This window comes from Protopterus annectens, chromosome 2.part0 (assembly GCF_019279795.1).
Source record: "Protopterus annectens isolate FY-2018-M chromosome 2.part0, PAN1.0, whole genome shotgun sequence".
Lineage (NCBI taxonomy): Eukaryota > Metazoa > Chordata > Ceratodontiformes > Protopteridae > Protopterus > Protopterus annectens.
In genome coordinates, this window is record NC_056728.1 from 1,431,656,123 (window position 1) to 1,431,678,800 (window position 22,678).

At 40.9% G+C, this 22,678-nt stretch overlaps 1 protein-coding gene across 1 annotated transcript in view; it reads left to right on the forward strand.

Moving 5' to 3' along the window:
* SEC24D (SEC24 homolog D, COPII coat complex component) overlaps positions 1 to 22,678 on the forward strand; it is an 866,900-nt gene that overhangs the window by 334,881 nt on the left and 509,341 nt on the right. Inside the window, exons 5-6 of the mRNA XM_044061657.1 lie at positions 7,376 to 7,654; positions 14,038 to 14,144. Of these exons, the coding sequence (XP_043917592.1) occupies positions 7,376 to 7,654; positions 14,038 to 14,144 (386 nt within the window). The remainder of the gene's footprint in view (positions 1 to 7,375; positions 7,655 to 14,037; positions 14,145 to 22,678) is intronic.

Below are 22,678 nucleotides of genomic sequence, written 5' to 3' on the forward strand. Positions count from 1 at the left end.
CAAGCTTTCACCATAAGCCTAGTAATTTCCTTTCAATGCTCTACCTTTGCTATTCCTTCCTATCTGCTGCTGCTGCTGTCAAGCCGTCAGTGTCACCACACCACCCCCTAGTGAGGATGATGGGAATTTCTACAGGACTTTAGCCATAGTTATCAATCTGTATAAATACCATTTTGGGTCTGCCCTACAAATAAATCACGTGCCTAGAGAGAATAACAAGTATAGCAAATATAACATGCTGTTTTCAACAACTCGTTTTGGATCCTATGCTTTGGAACATGAAAAAGCCCTCATTAGAGTGACTTTTCCAATGCAGCGTTACTGTTACAATGAATACTCTTATATGACCATGCTTACATATTTCATTACCTGCTTTCCCAAAAAGGTTAATAGGTTGCTGGTATTGTTTTGTTGTTGTTCTTGTTCATAGAACACCTGTTAATCTTTATTATTTGTCCCTACACTCAAGAAACATGCTCAGCACTTATAAGATATTTCAGTTCTGATTTTCTTCTTTTCTGTTGTTTTGTGCTGAAGAGTGACCTAATCTGATAAAGTTAAGCTTTCGCTTGTTTTAACTAACTGTAAAATCAATGAGTTGCTTTAATGGTATAAGCATTATTTTGCTTAACGGTGTAGAATGTTTAGGTACTGAAAGTGGAAACCCCTTAACAGGAAGTCTTTCTATTCAGTAATGAGTTTTATGGCATCTTTTTATGTGCTTAGCTAATATCTAAAGGTAATTGAGGATGAGCATTCCATATTAAATATGAGCAATTTGTTCCACAGTCTTTGAATTCTGTGGATTACAAATGCATCCATTTTATAGATTGCATTAATGACAGTATTTCAAATCTGAAGTAGTTTACTTCATTTGGTCTTCAAACTGTGGGATAGCGGATCCATATCGGATCTGAGCCGGCAACTTTACTAGCATCTGCCCTGAGCTACAAGCTTCTCCCCTTAGCCATAATATACCTGACTACCTTCCAACCCCCGGATCTCATTTGCCACAAATAGCTTATACATTTTGATTTCTAGAGTTCCATTTTTTTTCAGTGGGTAAATCTTTAAAAATCTCTCTCTCTTTTCTTTAAAAATATAGACAGTGATAGAGTAGTTTCCCCTTTCTCCTCCCCTCGCTTGGTGCATCGAGTTTTTTAGTTTTAGGGTGGTTAGCTTAGTTAGAGTAGTTGTGCATATTTTTGCTTCCCCCCCAGTGTGTTCTCTGTGTGAGTGTGGTGAGTGGGTGTTCTCAGCAAGAAAGATAACATTTTCTTTTTTAGTTATTCTTTCTTCTGACGTTATGGCTGACAAGCCTATTTTCAAAAGATCCACTGAGTGTGGCCATAAGTTACCCCCTGTGGATGGCCACACTCTGTGTGTTATGTGCTTGGGCGTGGCCCATCTGAGCACAGACTGCACTATATGTGCAGGGTTCAACCTGCATGCCATTAAAGATAGGAAGGCCAAGTTGGCCCTGAAAGACCTTCTTCCCCCTTCTAAGACTGTTGCCTCGTCTTCGGTCACAGTGGCTGCTGTGGCCGCCTCTCCTTCTTCTCTTCCCCTGGCTTCCCCTCACTCCCAGGCTGGGACTCAGCCTCCTGTGTAAAAGCCTGTGGAAGCGGAGTGGAAATGGGACAGAGAGAAGAAGAGAGAGTTGAAGTCGAGGGAAAAGCGCAAGAGGTCTCCGGACCTCCCTTCACCAGTCAAAAAGTTACAGATCCGTGACTCCCCTCGGCTTCGATTTCTGAGGTTCTCCCCAGAGGCGGAGGAGACACGCTCAGCTTCTAGTGCCTCGGTGCCCCGACCTGCAAGGTAGGAGTCTGTGGCCTTGTCGAGGTCCACCCAGTCTTTGTCTGAGGTTGATATGGATAAGATGAGGTTCATTCGTACTCAGATCCAGATGGGGGTCTTGCCAGCCCCCTCTCCCTCAGGAGGGGGGAGCTCGCTTCCTTTTCTCCAGCCGATATCTCCTCCTCCCACCCATCCATCGGGTTCGGAGTATTCGGATCCAAGGATGGCTTTAGTCAGGGGGTCGGCGCCAACGGTACCTGCTTCCTCGACACCGACAGGTGCCTGGAGCATGTCAGATCTGACCAACTCAGATCCGAGCCGCTCTCAGAGCTGAAGCTTGGGTATCGGATCCGAGGGAGTGGAACTTTTTACATCGGCTCCACATTTGTTGGGCCAAGTACCCTCCCTCGGAGCTACATCCACTTCAGACCCCGATTTTCTCATCTGACCCGGGGAGACCAGCCTCCTTATTAGTTTCTCAGGAGGTTCGCTCTCCTTTTGCATTTGACGTGGTAGAAAGGGTTCTCTCCACTGGATTGAGACCCCTGATTGCCCCCTCGGACTCCACCCAGACCCCCTCAGCTCTTTCTGCAGTCCCCATCATTTTACCAGAGGGACAGTCCATGCTCAAGGAACCCCAGACAGTTCCCCCTGAGGAACAAGTGGCTTGCAAGTTCCCCCCGGAGAGCCCCACTGGAGAGGTGCCTCGCAAGCATACGTGCAAGAGTAAGCACTTGGACTCCCCTGAGTCCCTCACCGAGGATACGGACTTGGATGATGGGGAAGGTTCCCCTGGGTCACCTTACGAGGATGTCTCCTTTGGAGACATCATGGAAATCCTGTGCCACTGGGGAGGTTGGTCTGCCCCCAAACCTTCTTCTGACGAGTCCGTGTTCCTGGAGGCTTTCGGCGTGGGCCCATCTAATTTCTGGGTGTCCCCTCCCATGGATCCTTTGGTGGACCTGGTCACCTCGTGGGCATGGAAGGAGCCGGACACCATGGAACCAATTCCAAAAAGACCCAACAAAATTTTGAGTCCTCCCACAGACAGACCAGCATGAAACAAGGGCTCCCCCGTAGATGCTATGGTTGTAGCTGCAGCCACAAAGAAGGAACTTGCCCAGGAGAGTTCCTCGGTTCATCCTCCTGACCGAGAGTCACAGTTGATGGACCGCCTAGGGAAGCAGGTGTACGCTTCAGCTACCTTTTCAATTGGGGCACTGAACTACCTGGCCCATGTCACCAGACTCCAACACGACCTGGTAAAGGAGCTGGAGGAGTCTCCCCTAAGTCCATGTCACAGGAGGACAGGGTCTCGTTCTTCGCGAGGGTGGCCACTTTGAAAGCAGTCTCCAACACATCCATGCGACTCCTTTCACACGCTACTGAAGGAGCGGCTTGGGCAGCTGGTCTGGCGTGTCCATAAGGCGCAACGCCTGGCTCAGATTATGCCAGTTTTCAGAACCTGTTAAGGCATCCCTTGTCAATGCCCCTTATGATGGCTCTACTCTCTTTGGTAAGACCGTCAAAGAGACATTAGTCCAGAGTGAGAAGGATAGGAAGACACTGTCTGCTGTCGAGGTCTGCTTCTCGAACCCTCAAAGGTCCTTTTCTTGGAACCAGAGAGGGCAAAAGAAGATGTGGTTCTGGAAGTCACAGTATTCCTGGGACACTCAGGGCTCTTCTTCCCCCAGAGGCAGAGGGGGTCCAAGGAATTTTGGGTCTCAAGAACCTTTCTCGGACAGACCCAGGCAGCAACCCTGAGGGGTGGCTGGATTGCTGTGCTCTAGCGGCAGTCTGGGAACAATTGTCCTTGCACCTAGCAGTGTGGGAGTTCATAACATCAGACCACTGGGTGCTTCAGATCATATCCAGAGGATACTCTATCCCCTTTGTGGGTCCCCCCAAATCTCCCAAACACCTCCCGGACGTACCACCCATGCAAAGGGAGGCAGCACCGCAGGAAATTTCCAAGCTGCTAGAAAAACGAGCTATCAAAACCGTCCCCGCCAGATCAGTCCGGATTGGGCTTCTACTCCAGGTTCTTTTTGGTGCCAAAGAAAATGGAGGACTTAAGGCCCATTCTGGACCTTTCTACCCTGAACCTGTCAGTTGCCAAAGAGAAGTTCTGGATGGTCACACTACAGTCTGTCATGCCGTACCTGCAAGAGAGCGACTGGATGTGCTCGTTAGACCTCCAGGATGCTTACTATCACATAAAGATGCACAGAAGTTCCAGGAGGTCCCTTCACTTCCGGCTAGGAGGCAATCATTACCAATTTCAAGCCCTACCCTTTGGTCTTACCACAGCCCCCAGGGTATTCACCAAAGTGATGGCGGTGGTAGCAGCTCACCTGAGGCTTCAGGGGATTCAGGTCTGTCCGTACCTGCCGATTGGCTCCTCACTGCTCCCACCAGGCATCTACTCTCCCAAACCAGGGATTACTTCCTGATTCTTGCCGTGCATTTGGGGATCACAATCAATACATCCAAATCACTCCTAGATCCTGTACAGGTGATATACTACATTGGCGCCAGGATAGATACTCTACAGTGCAAAATCTTCCTGACCTCAGAGGGAGTACAAAACCTGAGGATGCATGTCTCCCTGATCTACCACTCTCATCTCCCAACGGCGGAATCAGTGTTGAGGGCCTTAGGCTTGATGGCAGCGAGCATAACTCTTCTCTCGTATGCCCGGTTACACATGAGAATTCTACAGTGGACACTAGCTGTAATAAAGTCCCTGTTGGAACTGCCATTGGCATATCCAATTCAACTCAGTCGAGTCTGTCAGTCGTCCCTCATGTAGTGGATGTGTTCTCCGGACATTTTGGAGGGACGGCCCTTTGTTCCAGCCCTGGCCCAAGCCACAGTGACCACAGATGCCTCCCAACTCTGGTGGAGGGGCATTGTTCGGGTAGGACAGTCCAAGGTCTGTGGTCCCCTATAGAGACCAGCTTGCACATAAATGTCCTAGAGATGAGGGCAGTCCTTCTGGTGTTGCAGGCCCTTCCTGCCTTTTTTCCTCTGGGAACGATTGCAATTCAGTCAGGCAACATGTCAGTGGTCTGGTATATCAACAAACAGGGAGGGACCAGATCTTACCTCCTTTATCACGAGACCATGAGAGTGTGGGACTGGGCGATCTCCACAGGTCATTTTCTCATCGCAACGCACATTTTGGGATGGTCCAACATCCTAGCAGACAGGCTAAGTCGGACTATTCTGATGCCTTACGAGTAGTCTCTGAATCTTTTAGTAGCGGAACAGATCTTCCGCGAGTGGGGTCAACCTTGCTGCGATCTCTTCGCATCTCCTTCCAGCATGAAGTGCAGCGAGTTTTTCGCTCTGAATCCCCTGCCGGGGGAGTCCCCCAGAGATGCTCTAGTTCATGCTTGGCCTCCCAGTCGTCTGTATGCTTGCCCGCCAGTACCTCTTATTCTGAGGTTTCTACAGAAAGTTTGTTGACTGGGGAGCAAAGTGATCCTCATTGCCCCGTTTTGGCCTTGCCAGGTATGGTTCCCCTTCCTTTGGTCTCACCTTCTGGCTCCGCCTTGAATCCTGGATCCCATTCAGGACCTGATTTCACACCCTTTGGGGGTGCCTCATCCGAATCTGGACAGTTTGAAACTCACAGCTTAGCTGCTTCAGTTCCCGTGATTGCTAGGACTCCTGGACTATCCTCCTCAGTTAGATCTATTTTGCTGGCTGCTCATAAGTCTTTGACCGGGAAGGTTTATCGCAGCAAGTGGAAATGTTTTTCCTTTTGGACCTTTCAAAGGAGTTTAGACCCCTTCATGGCTCCTCTTCCGCCATTCTTGATTTTCTAGCTGATATATTTCAACACGGAGCTAGTTCTTCAATGGTCAAGGTTCAGTTGGCTGCCATTTCTCATTTTCATGTGGGCGAGAATTCTGTCTCTTTAGTCTCCTCCAGACTGTGTAAAGCCTTTATTAAAGGCACCTTTTTGTTATGCCCCCCTGGTCAAGGATCCTGTTCCCCCTTGAGACCATACTATGGTTCTTCAAGCTGTGGTCGCTCTGCCTTTTGAGCCTGCTGCAATAGTAGATCAGAAATATTTATCTTGGAAAACGGCTTTTCTGGTGGCTATTATTTCTGCCAAAAGGGTCTCAGAACTGCAGGCCTTGTCCATCAAAGTTCCTTATATGATTTTTCATAAAGACACGGTTTCCCTTCGGACCAATCCATCCTTTCTTCCTAAGGTGGCATCACCAGTCAGTATCAATCAGACCATCAATTTACCTTTGTTCTTTCCTAATTTTAATAAAAAGATGGAGTACAAACTCCACTTGCTGGATGTTCATAGACAGTTACGATTATATTTACACAAGACAAAAAATTTCCGTAAATCTGATCAATTGTTTGTATCCTTCTATAAACCCTTTTTGGGGAAACCTATCTCCAAGGTCACTATTGCTAGATGGATTTCTTCATGTATCCTTCAGGTCTATAAGGACAGAGGCATGTCTCCTCCAGGTCAGGTGAGAGCTCATTCTATTAGATCGATGGCTATGTCTGCAGCTTTTTGGTCTAGAGTGTCTTTGGATGATATTTGTTCTGCAGCTAATTGGTCCCCATCTCATACATATTGGATTTGACTTCCAGAAGGAAACCATCCTTTGGTTCCGCGGTGCTCTGGAATATCCTTCCATGAGGGCCTCCCAGGAGTTGAGTAGCTGGGGACTCTGTCCCACAGGTTGAAGACCAAATGAAGTAAACTGCTTCAGATAAAGAAGTTATGTACTCACCATAGCATTCCGTCGGAACAGTTCTACTTCATTTGCCTTTAACCGTCCCTCCCTCCTTCCCCCGGACGTTGGCATATGAACAGCCTATGGGCTGCAGTTGTAGGTCACAAGTATTTTTCAGGCTGGGTTGTCAGTATAAGGTTCAGCAAACTCGATCTGGGGTTGGAAGGTAGTGAAGTGTATTATGGGTAAGGGGAGGAGTTTGGAGCATGGAGCAGATGCTAGTAAAGTTACCGGCTCAGATCCGATACGGATCCGGTATCCCACAGGTTGAAGACAAATGAAGTAGAACTACTCAGATGGAATGTTATGGTGAGTACATAACTTCTTTTTTTCAGACATTACTTTGATTTGAACAAGACAGCTTGTAATACTCCAAGCAATGTTCAGATAAATTATCGTGCATGGCCTTGTATACGAGACACAGGGTGTCTGACATGGCACATGATCTTTGTAAATCAGCTTTTTTGTACTAAATAGTGTACAACTTAAATGTGAAAAGAAACAGATAACCTTATGTTGTGAGATCAGCAAAATGACAATTGTAAATTAATGGCTCTGGTAAGGTTGCAGAATTAGACTGAAACTTGCATAACTGGTAAAATTTGAGGAATGCTAATGGCATGCATGTAACAGTTTGAAATGTTTATAATAATTGTAAGTATACTAATGAACTGGTATTTTTTGGAGGGATTGCATGATGCTTGACTGGTTTGTTTATTGTTTATTTTTCAAAAGCAGCTTGTGGATGAGTAAACACTAATATATATTCTGTTTTATTAACTGTCTTTTTTTATACCTGGCAGCTCCTGGCACTGCTCAGAATCATCACATGCCTCCAAGTGCAGTACCTCAAGCACCTTTTCCAACATCTCCTACACAGCATTTACCTCCTCCTTCTCTCAGCACAGGGGCACAGAGACCCCCACCACCAGCAGCTGTGCCTACTGCCATGAGTGCTCTTCCTACTTCACCTTCATTGGTTATGCAGGGAGGACATCCGGGATACAGTCCTCAAAGTGCAGGCTTTCCTCAACAGCTTCCAGGCCAGCCACCCATTGCAGGATACCATCCACCACAACAAAGTATGAGATTTTTTCTCAAATTATAGATGTGTGTGTGTGTGTGTGTGTGTGTGTGTGTGTGTGTGTGTGTGTGTGTGTGTGTGTGTGTGTGTGTGTGTGTCTGTGTCATGAACACTATCACGCTTTGCTACCAGAACAAGGAATATTGTTAGCTTGTATACTTCCACATCCTGCTTTTTCTGGCAAATATAAAATGCACCATTGTTCATTTATTGCCATTTAAAATAAACATTTAGGATATATTTGTCTTTTAATTTAAGTAGCTTAATTATAATAATTTCTATTTTTGTAGTCTGACTGAAGTAATACAAACATGGTGTGGTAATACAAAAATGGACATATATCCAGCTGGACTAGCCCGGTCAACAAATGTAAAATGTAAATGGTGCTAAGAACTGCAGCACCATGAGAGCTACGGGATTTGATCACCCAATCACTTTTACTTTCTCAGGCTTTACAGCACATATATTTTGCTCATGAATATAGCTGCCTAGGACCCCTCCAGATCTTTTCAGCCATAATTAAAATTATTTGCATATGAAGCTCTCCCATGGTTCTTGTTATATTTTGTGATAATTTAATCCATTCTATAAATTTCTTCTGGTTTTCATGTATAAGAAGACTTCTCAAGGTCACTTCATTCCTTTTTTCCAATATTTTACCTCACTTTTAAGTGTTTGTTAATAAATTACTTACCTTCCCTTCAGTTCCATTTTGTACTCTTAAGGCTGTTCTTTTAGTTAAGTTGTTGACTGTTAATCAGCTATTCATAGTTGCCTACTTGTATTGCTGTTCTTGTGGATAAGAAACAGGATTCCGCTTTTCAAAAATGCAAGTATGGGGTGAAAATTCCACCCCAAGAAAAGTATGTTTTATGTTTAAAATGAATCAAAGAAGCGTACTTCTTCAGACAGGGTGATATATGTGCAAACCATCCATACTAAGAGTGGTAAAGAGTAGGTTAAAGAAATTAAGAGCTACTCCAGCTACTGACCATAAGGTTACTTATTCTACCTGCAAAGCCCTTCCCTCACAGACGAGGAGGAGGCTAGCAGAAAGGAAGGTATTCATAAAAAGCTACTAAGAGTTAAGTCTAGGTAGTAGGGTATTTGTGATGGCAGTTCATCTACCCAACGTCAGGCATATGGAAGCCATCTTATAAGTGGATTATGTAATAGATAAGTAGCTACCAAATGGATTATATACAGTTTATGTTGGAGACTTGATTAATATACTGTACTTTAGGAGTATTCCACAAACCAAAAGACAGCTAGTTCACCCAGGCTAACACTGTGCTGAAAAGCAAATAAACTGTCTGTGCAATCCAGTAATAAAAGTTCTGTTAAAATCCAGAATTTAATGAGAAGAATAAAATAAAACAGAATAAGAACAAAATAATAAAAATGAAGTCCCTTGTCCAACGATAAGCGCTTTCGAATAGTTCTTCTTCAGATCGTATATGTTAGCCTGGATGAACTAGCTGTCTTTTGGTTTGTGGATTATTTATAGGACAGTTCACCGCAGAAAAAGGGAATATCTTTTCATTTCTTTTGCTACTTTAGGAGTATGGTGATGGGTATAAATAGGGAGTAAGTACCTAAGTAGAAAATACTAATCATGCCTCCCACCTGACTTTCATGTTTTCAGCATGCGTAACACAACCAGCCACACATATGCACATGTATGTGCTGCCTCTATATGTATCTGTCTATATAGACATATGTGTATATATATTTTAATACAGTACCTTTAGTTGCAGATACAAATGGTAGAATCACATTTGTTAGAAAAAAAAAATCTAAATCATATTTGGTAGAAAATGCGTTTGGTAAAATCAGATTTAGTCGAAAACCAGGTCAAATACTTTACTTCTACTATAAGTTAAATGCACAAAGTCCCAAAACACACAAGGGGGAAAAAAGTATCACTGCAAGTGTTTCGGGAAGAGGGGGCTGTACTCTCCAGTGTGAGAAATAACCCCTCCCCTGAACTTACATATATATCAACTCCATGGTCACACTAACTTGGAAAAGGAAAGGGGAACAATTTCCCAAAACAGTGGAATTCATTTAGAAATTGCACCACCAGTGATTTCCCACAGAAAGCAATGATCACATTTCCCTAGACTTGCAATATTTAGTGACTATAACCGTTAATTTGTGAACTAAACCATTTCCCAAAATTCTTCTTGAAAATACAAAAATACAATCATGCATGTGACCAAGTGTGATTCTAGCAAATGTGCTTTCTACTAATTAATTATATGAAATGTGATTCTGCCAAATGCCTGTTCTAAAAACATAACGTAATCATGTATTCATATATATATATATATATATATATGTATATATATATATATATATGTGTGTGTGTATATATTTACACATATATACGCACACACCCACATATTTATGTATACACACAATTTTATATATATATATATATATATATATATCTACTTTAATGCTGAAATTCTTATTACCAAGCTGCAACTTAACAGATTCAAATCCATGTATATAATTTGTATCTATCTTCCTCCTGGTAACAACATTACCACCATAGAAAATACCCTCTGTTGGTTATCTCAAAACTTACTCCAAGAAACCATCATCCTAGGAGATTTAAATATCGATTGGAAGAGCTGTAGCATTACCCACCCTACCATCCATATTAACCTATTTGGTTTTATGCAAACCATTATCTCCACCACCAGGATTAACAAGCCTAATAAGAAGGAAAGTACCCTAGATTGGATACTTATCAATAACCATGCCCAAACCTATGAAGCTGGAACCCTCCCTGATGATATTAGTGATCACTCACTTACCTATATCATCAGGCATAAAACCAATCTACCCACTCCAGCAATTTTCAAGAATATAAGAACCAAAAAAACCTTTAACCCTGATCTCTTCCAAAGCGAACTTAGAGCATGTAACTGGTCCCCCTTGAAACACCTCCCACTGGATGAAGCTGTTAATCACTTTAATTGTAAATTCCTAACCATACTAGACCACCATTCACCAATCCGCATGAGAATGAGAACTAAATCTGCCCCATGGCTATCAAAAGATACCAAGCAACAAATTCATCTCAGAAACAAGTAACTGGGCTAAATACCGGTCAACCAAAAACCCTGTAGGCCAACAAAACTTCAGACAACTAAGAAATAAAACTAAACAAGCTATACTGTCTGACAAAAAAAACTACTACCTACAATTCCAGCAGGATCACCATAATAAACAAAAAAGTTATTGGCAAGTATTAACCTATTACTACACCCAGGTCAATTCCTCACACCAAACCCACAAGGCACTGACCAGGATAATCCCATACAAACTGCCAATGCCTTTAATTCCTTTTTTACTGAAACCATTCAAACTCTTGCTAGTCAGTTATCAACTCAGAACTTAGCTTTATCCAAGTCTAACACTATCCCACCCCCTCCATTTCTCTTCCAACCAATCTCAACTACATACATTCTAACCCTTGTTCGAAAACTAAAACCATACTGTCCTTCAGCAGACCAACTACCGGCTGAATACCTACAAACAGCAGCCAAATCCATTGCCTAACTCATTTCCATTCTCATTAATAGAACCATCACTGAAGGAAACCTCCCCAAAATCTGGACGGTCTCCCATGTTATTCCCCTTCACAAGGGTGGAAATTGTAGTGAATTCTCCAATTACCGTCCCATAGCCCTACTTTCTCCCTTAACTAAGCTAATGGAAAAATGTATCCATAAGCAATTGGTAGACCACCTAATCCAAAATAATTTACTTTACAACTGCCAGCATGGCTTCAGACCTTCACACAGCACTACTACTGCCCTCCTTTCCTTTACTGACTGCATTAACAAAAAACATAACCTCAATTCGCTGTCCTCTGCACTATTTATAGATCTGTCTAAGGCTTTTGATATGGTTAATCACCAGATACTTATAAATATCCTCAAATCCCTGTCACTAGATCCACTAGCAATAAAATGGTTCCAGTCCTATTTAGATAACAGACAACAGGCACTACTCTGGCACAACACTTTATCAACCAACCTCCCCATTAACCTTGGTGTCCCTCAAGGGTCCATACACGGACATCTCCTGTTTTCTATATTTATCAATGACCTTCACCTAGAAATCCCTCAACCAACATGTATACAATATGCAGATGATTCCACACTGATATGCTCAGCCACAGCTATATCCGAACTTAACTCCCTTACCCAAAAGGTGTTTAACACAGTTGAACTTTGGTTCACACAACCCTGTCTCCTTCTGAACCCCCAAAAAACTAAGCTCCTCCTTTTTACCCCAACTCATAAATCTCCCGATAGATTTCACAGTCACATCCATTAATGGTACTCTCATATCCCCAGATGCTACCACCAAACTACTAGGTATCACCATAGATAACAACCTTAACTTCGACACCCATATTAACAACACTATAAAAACTGATAATAGAAAATTAGGCTCTCTCTATAGGATAAAACACTTCCTCTCTCCTGCAGCTAGAATAACTATTGCTCATACCCATCTTATCTCTCCTCTCCTCTATGCCTCACCTATTTATACAAATCTCTCCAAAACCAACCTTAATAAAATGGAACCCGCCTACAATAATATAGCCAGATTTGCTACAGGTAACCCCTTTAGAACCCACCACTGTTATAATCTAAAACAGCTAGGATGGCTGGAATTACAAAATCAGATTAAATTCCACCAGCTGACCACTGTCCATAAAACCCTTCATCATCCAACAAATACCCCTATACTATCTACCCTTATCACCCCCTACAGAAATTTGAAGACCTTGCGTTCATCCCACAAACTTTTGGTCAATATTTGTAAATCAAACAACAGGGCTGAAAACTCTCTCTTCTCTAAGACTGTTGGAAAATTCTGGAACCTTCTCCCCAGTGAACTTTCCTCACTACCCTCGTTATCTCTTTTCAAAACCAAACTGAAACTTTTCCTCAAAACTCACTGGTTGTGCCCCTGTACTGAACCTGACTGATCAACTAGCCCTGCTACTAGGTTCAGCCTACCCTCCTCTTCTCACTAATCTACCCCCTTTTCTTAAGTACAACTAACATTCTACTTTTAGATACTACTACTTACATCATCTTGTATTTTATTAATGTAAATACCATTTGTACTTAGAAAGTGTACATAAATAGCTGCCTTCTCTTCTGTATACTATGCATTTAAACTGCATGTTAATGGTACTATTCATACCTGCATATTTACGTATATATATGTTATATATATTATCAGCTGCCTTCTCATTTGTATACTATGTATTACAACTGCATTTGAATTATACAATTTATACCTGCACTTGTTGCTATATGTCAATAACTTCTAATCTCTTGGATGAGTCTCACCAATGTAAAAGCATTGTACCTTGTTTACATCAACTTTATAAATCTGATTTGTTATTTTGTAATTTTTTGTTATTGTTCTTATCGTAGCTTATCTACCCGGGCCTCTACTGAAAATGGACATGTATCCAGTTAGACTAGCCCATTCAACAAATGTAAAAGAAATAAAAATAAATAAATAAATAAATAGAGAGAGACAGAGACACACACACACATATATATGTATGGATATACTTAATAATATCTAATCACAACATCATCGACAAACATCGCATCTAAGGAAAAACGTCATCAGTGCATTACCAGATATATTATTGCAGCATTTAGGTTCAGTAGTTGGCAAGTTTGGTATTTAGGAACAGTATATTGAAAAAGAGAATTCATAATTAGATGTTGTAGTTTACTGTCATTGTTTAGCTGATAATTACTTATACCCCAATTTTAGTTTAAACTAACCTATGAACCTATATGCTGGTAAAAGCTATATTGATGTAGTTAGTGCCCCTTGACAAGAGACACTGTACTTTTTGAAATACTTTCTTGTGTGTGCCATACATTTAGCTGTGTCTGATCATTGAACCTGTAAAAGGTCCAATACCCATAAGCCAAGTTAAATTATAGAGATCACGTAATTAAAATGAGTAGTAAATTGAGTGATGAAGTTTTAATATTTAGGTCTAGTATGAGGTGTATGTTGTAATCCTTCTGCCTTACTTTTAAAAGTACAACTGTCACCAGTGTTACCTATTGTTATTCGCCTTTTTAAAAAAAAGCATATCTGACAGAAGTGCATTCATATTTAAGTAATAAAGCACTTTTTTAAGTAGTATCACATGTGATCATCCTGTCAGTATAATGCATAGTGGAAGCTTTTATTCCTTAGACTTGATGTGGTGGGCATTTTGGGGTTACCTAAGATTTGAAGCATTTACTGATTACCTGAACAGAGAGCCTGTGATAATAGTGTTTATATTCACTGAATATTTTTGCTTTCTAGATGCTCTATCCGGACCCCAGTTGGCATATCCTGGAAGTTTACCAGGGAGTTCGCAACAAATGAGTGCTCAGCAGAAGAGACTTGACCCTGACTCCATTCCTAGTCCTGTAAGTTACCTGGTAGTAAAGCATCAAAAAGTGTTCATTGCAGAGTCATTAAAAGCACTTGCTATTAACTGACAAACTGTGAAGGTCCTATACCAGTAATAGAAAACATGCTTTCTTCAGAAAGTGTGCCTGCTGTGGAGGCTAGAAAATCAGAAAATTTAAATTTTATTTCCAGAGCACGCACTACTGACTACACTGACTTTGTGTGTTTGTGTGTGTATATATGTTTAGTGCTGTTGGGGTGTCATTCCACAGATGAGATATTAAACTAAAGCCTGTTTACCCACGTACCTCTTCTTGTGGTAGTTTGCGTGAATATTAAAGATGTAAAAATACAGTGGCACTTTTTTGCCAAAATCATAACGTATCATTTATAAAATAAACAATTTCAGACATCCATAAAAACAGTATTTTCCAGTACATTTTCTTGTTCATTTAGAAGACTTATGTCAGCCGTGTGGTAAGGAGGGGTTAAGCCCTGACTGTGACCCAAATAATCTTGGATCTAGCAGTAACCCATGGTTTGGAAAAGTCATTGAACGAACAAGCAGCTTGCCCATCTTGGATGAAGGTAAGGCTGTCTTCCCACTCTAGTGCAAATCTCTACCAGAAAGAGAGATGTGCAACAAGCAGTATGTGGGCCAGCACTATATACCTTACTGTTCTGGGCTACCTCCATATGGTAACCATCGTGGAGCTTGTGCAGGAATGTGTTCTCTTACAGAGGGGGGCACAGCAGGCCTTCATCTATGTAAGTGCGCATGTCATCTGCTGGATTGGGATCGGGGACCTGAACAGAAAAATATTTAATATCTGACTGGAAAGCAAATTCATTAGTCTATTACAGGAGGGCTTATGGTTTGCAGGCAGTTTCAAAAATAAACTCTGAATTTCCATTCATACTGTCACGGGTTCTTATTTTATGTATTTATTTAAGTTTGTTTACTGGGGTCATGAAGTGATTATAGAAGTCTGTTTGCAGGCAAAGTCAGATTAAAAAAAAATAAAACAGAACTAATTCACAAGAAAAAGAGTAATCAGAGTAGGTGGAAATTTCAGCAGTCAGTAGAAACAATGATCAGATATTAACAGGGGAAAAAAACAAATGGGGCTTAATTTTCATAGTAAATATGGGAGGTCAGCAGCAGGTAAAACAGAGGGTGGGAGTAGAAGTGATATATGGGAGGAAAGAATTAGATAATATGTCCAATGAAAAAGCACTTGTTAGATTTTTGATGAAGGTGTCTTTTGAGATGTGCCCTGAAAGTTGGAAAAGAGGGAATTTATTTTAAGTAAGAGATAGATTGTCAGAGTTTGTGTGCAAGATTGCAGAAGGAATGGTCAATACAGTCCAGTTTGGCTTGGGGAGGTCTGGAGGAATAGAGTTATCTAAGAGAAGTTGTACAGGATGTAGGAAGGTGGTTTTATTGTGGAGTTTGGCAGCAAGAGGTAGGAAGGCATGTGGTTGAAGTTGTTTTAAAAGAAGAAACCCTAGGAGTAGCTCAACTCTGTAGATGACTGCAGCCATCTGGTTGTAAAGAGGGTGGTACAGTGGTTTTCCTGATTGAGGAATTAGAAATGACTTCTCAGATATTGATTTCAGTGGACTCTAGACTGGCTGTGGCTATGATGAGGGAGCACATATTCAAGTTGAGCTAGGAGGACAGTTACTGTTTTTGCTAAAAAAGAGCAGAAAATGGTCTTCTAAAACTATTTAATGACATGCACATTCTACTGAATTTAAAAAAAAGTCCAAGAGTTAAGTAACTCATTACATTCCTCCATTCTTGGAATCCATTCATGATAGTCTACAGATAACATTTTATACAGAATTCATAAACTTTCAGTTGGTTGATCAGATGTCAGTTCACCCAGCGTCACCTGGGTTGTCAGTTTTATACAGGAGTGTTATCTTATTGCTATGTTCAGTTCTCTAGCAACCTGTATGACATGTATATAGCCTTGCACTCTCATTTTTATAGAAAAATCTAGTTATCTCATCCATGTCATGCCAGGTGGATATGTAAACCACTGTTTTTGCTCCATTGTAGCCCTCTTATGGCATCTACTTGCCTACCTGTGCCATGCAAAGATAAAATGTCCTGGTCAAGCAGCTCATCCTTCTTCTGCTGCAAAAGCTAAGAAAGCAGTGTAGAGTCTTCACCTTGCAGCTAAGCAGTGCATCAAGACGATTATGAGCTGATCTCAGAGGATATTAGTGAAAAAGAAGTAGCCTCTGCCCTTCCTTTGCCACTTGATGGTGCCAGAGCTGCGGTAATCCTGAAGTTAGTGGTGGATGTATATATTGTGAGGGTATTACAGAGGATACAGAAGGTAAATGGTCCCAGGACTCATGCCCCTTAAACATGTGAATCAGGATTTCCCCATCGTGCAGGCGATCAGTGTTCTACATATGAGAGCTGTATCCTACTGTCTTCAAGCCCTAAGAGAAAGGACTTCACCAGACTGCATATCTATTCATTTGAACAATATTGCAGTGATACAATACTTCAGCCAGTCCAGAGGGGCTTACTCCAACACTTTCTGAAGAGAGACTCTGACAGTATGGGAATGGGCTTTCAAGCTCAACAAACTTTTCAATGGAACATTTTCTGGATAAACAGAACTGCTAGGTGGACAGGCTTTACACATGTATCCTGACCCCCCCCCCCCAGAAAAAAGCTTCTATTGCCAAAGTAATATTCTAAAAGTTGGATTTCCCATTTGCAGTTTTTCCCTCTTCCATATGTTGGAAGTGCTCCTCTCATCCATTCCCTTATGGAAGGAGTTCAGATTCTTTAATGCAGACTGAGGCAGAGGGCTGCTCTAGACATTCCTTCTGTTTGTTTTTGTCTCATAGTTTATTCTTAGAATCAAGGAACTGAGTACGTCAGTACTACTCTCACTGCTGCTTACTGGCCTAGACAAATTTGGTTTCCCACATTTTGTTCCTATCTAGCCCCTCCTCTTCTGTTTTCTCATAACAATTGGCTGTTGCATCATCCCTACAGAAAGGCCATCTTGAGTACCACTTCATTGAATTAATGTTTTTGTTTTCAGTTCCACTGTTGGGTAGATTTGGAGATCTCTTGGTTAGAGTGTTTTCCATAATTTCCTCTTCCCAAAAGGTAGAAATGGAAAATATTTCATGTACAGGCCCCCATCAAAGATTTGGCCCCATTTCCTCACTGATGTCTGTAGAGCTTCAAAATTATTCAGAAGTCTGTGATGGTAGCCTTAGTTGTTCCTTCATTAAATTCTGTTTAGCTGCCATTTACTTACACATCAGTCAGAACTCCAAGACCTTGGCTACCCTTAATGTTTGTAAGACCTTGCTTAGTAGTATTTTTCATCTTAAGCCTTCCATTAGAGACCCCCCTCTCCTTGGGGTTTGTACTTTCTGCTTTGCTTTTCCTCTCTTTGGGCTGGCAACCCTGGCCGACTTAAATTTTTTACCTTGGAAGACAGTGTTTCTACTGGTATTTGTATCATCCTAACAAATTTCTAAGTTACAAGCATTATCTCAACCTTCCCCTTGCTTAGTTTATCGTAAAGAAAGAATTCTACTGCATGCCAGTCCTGGATGACTAAGATGGCTTTGGAGATCAGTTCAAAGCAGGCAGTTAATTTGCAAGTTTTTTTTTCACATTTCTGTAATCAGCGACAGTATCTTCATTGCAAAGAGGTACACAAGCAGTTGAAACCTTCAACTAACATGGGCATGTTTGGATTACCACCTGATAACACAGTGAATGGTTCAGATTTTGTTTATTTCAACACAACCAGCTGAGTTACAGAAAGGACAGGACAAAGTCTGTAAGAAAATGATGATCACATCTGTTTTGTTTCCTTTGTGAGGGGATGCAGAGGCAAAATATTACTTGGAGGGTGGCTTAATGGCTAAGACGTTTTCCTTACAAACACAAGGTGCAGGGTTTGAGTCTCACAAGGGATAATTGGCTTGGCTTAAAATGTCTCGCAAGGGCAGTTAGCTTAGTACTAAACTATAAACAATGCCCCTCTTTGAATGTCTTTAGAATTCCATTGTTTTATGCAATGACAACTGCAGCGAAACTCTGCCAAGCTATCCTGAACCAGATTCTGCCAAAGCTGTCTCTTCATCCATGTTCTACTTATGTATTGCCTTCTTGGATGACATTTACACAGTTACAGCCTGATTGACTCTGACCACCTTTGCAAAGCATTAATAATTGGATGTGAAATATAGTCCATTGTTTGGCATCATACTGGTAAGGGAGTAATCCTTTAGGGGAGCCACTTAACAGGATACATGGGAACTCTTGTAAATTCTCTTGCTTGCTCTTGTAGCTGGAACCATACAGTATTAGATGTGTAAATTGTACTTACCATAACATTGGATGTATGAGTCAGAATACCATCTACGAGATGCACCCCCTTCTTCTGTATTTATTCTCATTTGCTTGGACATATCTGGAGAGTAATGTCAGCGTGGATTGTTACCAGGTAGTGTCAGGGCTTGGCATTCTGGGAACAATTTGTTTACCAAACACCCTTAATGCCTCTGGTATCTGTCCTCTTTGCTCCTGTAGCTGAACATTCACATGTAAACAAAGTGTTATGCTAAGTACCCATAACCTTCTTTTGTAAATAACACAACTGAAGCTAGCCATATCTTTCCTACCATCTAAACCCAGCAAGCACCATGAAAGCAGACACTGCAGACTAGGACTTTGATGCTAATATGGAGGATTTGACAGCCCAGAGAATTTAGTTTGTGGTACAAAGAAAGATGTATATTGTCTTGAAGGAAATCTTAGCAGCCTTTCTGGTGTTAATTGCATTCAGGAAGAATGCAAGCCCAGATTTATTTCATATGATCATGGATAACTACACAGTTACATGGTACACAAGCAAGTAAGGCAGCACCTTTGCAGGTGGTCCTGCAGTTATGGAAACTAGAGATGTCTGTGGATCTGCTTTTGCAAGCAGTTTATCTTCATGTACAGAATGCCTTCTAGCTGATAACTGTAAGTTCAGCACATGGCCTACATGTGGAAGTTTCATTCCCAAGTCTTTTAGGATCTGATCTGTTTTGGAACAGTAGTGCAGAGCTCTGTTTTACCATCAAATAATACTAATGTTCCCAGGTTTTAGACTTGGGTCCACAATGCTGTGTCAAGACCTTGGGAAAGGGTGGTTTTATCAAAATTCCTTCTTTTATAAGTAAACTTATGTCAGACATTGCCCTGAGTCAAGAGCTATGTCTTTCCCCCATGTATCTTCTTCCAGAGAATGAATAGAAATTAATTTTGCACAGAATTAACCTGAGATGGCAGTTGTTTGCATACATCTCAAGAACCAAAGATATAAGAAAGTCCAGGTAACTGTTTGCTGAATTTGTAAGTGACACGTTTGGTGCCTCATGAGGAAGCTAACCATTTCTAGTTGGGTAACTCATTTATAGACATCTATTATCATTTGAAAGTAACCTCTTCAGTGACGCATAAAGGCTCAGTCTGCTAGAGCAGAAACTCCTTTCTTGCCTTTTTCGGAGTAATGTTAAGCATGGTCAGCAGTCTACAGATTTACAAACCTTTCAAGTTAGATTTAATTTGTTAAGATATAGGTAATTCTGCAATGTGGTTTGACCATGGGGCTACTGGATGGAACTACCAACTGTCTTCTGGATACGTGGTTTGGAATTATATCCATGTATCAGTGTGAGCATAGGCACAGTGAAGTATTATAGCACAGTTTTGTAATGTACTTACAGTGAGGGTAGATGATCGAGGTGTTTCAGTCTACACACAAGCACCTATTGCTTTTCTTACCAGGTGTATCTGTTATTTGAGGTCAGTACTGGTGCTGAGTTGGAGAGAAGATCTGATGTATGGCCATACTCAGCAATGTTAGGCATGTTCTCAACTACTGTATCAATAGGATAATTATAATTTTCCTAAGGAAAGGACCTAATTGCAGGAAACCAGAGTGTGATAGTGGAGTTGTATGAATGTTGACTGAAGATTTTTCATTTTTGCCTTATCTTTGTTTCTTTACTAAGAGAGTATAGTGGGTCAGTCTTGTGTGTGCAGCTGGTTTTAACTGTAGGGTGACAAAGTAAGATAGCTATGCACTTTGCACTACATATCTTGGTCTGTGCCAGTGTATAAATCAAATCAGGGTGTATATTTTAGTGGACCACAGTACCACGGTAACATTTTTTCAGAGAAAGGTAAGTGATGAATTCCTTCATAGCTGGGAAGTTGTATAGGTGACCGAGATTAACCTGTTATAATTTCAGAAATGGGTGTAATTTCTTTTTAGGAATTATTACGATATTTTCTATTTTTAAATTGTAGAATTCTGATCCTGGTTTTAGAAGTCAAGTGTGTTTTGATTGTGTTTTTATATAATATTGTCTTTCATTCATAGCCCCAGGCTTATATGTTATTTACTGCTTGTAGGGAAAATGTTCCCGCAGAATGAGATCTATAAAGCAAAAATCACTGTGAAAACAGGGAAATTTAATTCAGCTACTGTTATACATCTATACTTTTGTGAGACGTGATCATTTCTATGACTGGAGCATTCCAGTGCTGAAAATCTGCAAGTGTGTTAATTTTCAAAATTAGTTAAGGGTCTCTGTGTGCAGGCAGCCAATGCAATTATTGCATTTCTGACACTTTATATTATTTTTACTTAATATGTTAAGTGGTAGCGTTACCATATTTAGACAAAAATGTTATAATGTCTTTAGCTTACTTCACAAAAAGGCATGCAGCCTTAGAGAGAATATTTGCATGAAACATTTATTTTTCAAAGCTTTGCCATTTGTTTCATGTAACTTCAAGACCGGTCATTTAACATTACAGTTTCCCTTGCTTGAGTGTTTCACAAGTGTCTCTACCCTTTATCTTCAAAGTGATATGTTATTGGTAAGGAAAAGACAGTTTATTTAATAGTAGCTTACTTCAGCAGTGAAAATTGAATTTTTTACCATGTGCTTGTTTTTCTTTTTTGTCAGAATTATTTTATTGAGAATTAATAACAAGCATAAAACATTTCAGTAAAAATTCAGATAGGAAGAACAAATGTCCTTTAATTGGGAACAGTGTAAAGAAACTGATTTCGTGTGAAATGCGTACTTGTTACTACATTGTGATTAGACAACATATTTTATCAGTCATGAGATTTCCTTTAAAATCTGTTACGATATCCTAAAGTATAAGGCAAAGATTCTAATGCTGTATTCTGATTTTGTGATTAACAAGCATACTTCTCATAAATTCCAGCCTAGTTCAACAATAGAATATTAATTAGCAAAAGTATAGAGCCTTTGAAGGGTGGAGAGTGAGATGCACAAGAAATACCTCATTCTGTACCTGGTTAAGACTTTGTCACCTGTGGTTCATCAGATGCATTTTATAGTATGCACATTGGCATTCAGCATTACCTCTTCACTCATAAACAAGCATCTGATTTTGCTGCTTTTGAAGACTGCCTGAATTCAATAATAATAATAATCATAATTAAAATCAAGTACTTTTTCCAGAGCCGCGGTGGTGCAGCGGTTAGCATTGTCACCTCACAGCAAGAGGTTCTCCCGTTTGATTCTTGGCTGGAGCGCCTTTTGTGTGGAGTCTGCATGTCCTCCCTGTGGTCAAGTGATGTTAAAGACATGCAGGTAGGTGTGTGCGTGAATGGGCGTGCCTTCTCTAAAGGTTGGGCTGGCAACTTGGCACCTTAAAAATCCACAGCCAATCATTAGCAGACGGGAGTTCCGCTGTGGCGACACCTAACTGGGAAAAGCCGAAAGACTTTTTAAAATAAAGTATTTTTTCCAGAGAGGAGAGGAAAAGCAGAGTGTCATTAGTGCATCAGTGATGCTGTATACCTCCTTCTGAATTGCCTTGCCTCTTTTAATAGAAGTGCATATAGTGCAAAAGGCAAAGAAGCTAAAACCAAGGCCTAGTGAATCCTGCAGCTCAGTGGGTAGCTGCCTAGTGAGCAGATATTTACAGTTATGGATTGAGATCACGTCAAGAAGTGGGATGTGAACCACTTGAGGACTGTGAAAGATAAAACATCAGTGGGTATATAGCTGCTTGATTAGGATTCTGTGGTCTGCAGCATCATAAGCAACTGAAAAATCAAATAAGAATGGCATATAATCTCTGATCTCTCATCACAAAGTGATTGTTTACCATCTTTAACAAAATGGTTTAAGTGCTCTTTCTAGCCAGAAAAGCAAATTGATCAGGATCTTGAAAGTTAAGACATGTGTGATGTGAATACAGTCACACATGCATCACTTTATAGTAAACATTAATAAAAGGAAGGGGTGAATAAATGAATCTGCCAGTTGCAATCAATATATTAAAAAAGTGATAAGTCTAGTAGCCAGCAACTATTAGAGCAGATGTACATTTGAAATAATGGCCATGGTGTTACCGTGTCATAATTAAACTTAGCCCAGAAAATGTCTTTGCAGTTCCCGGATTACTGATCTACATATTGGGAACAAATTGGAGGAGAGCTCATCTGACCATGGC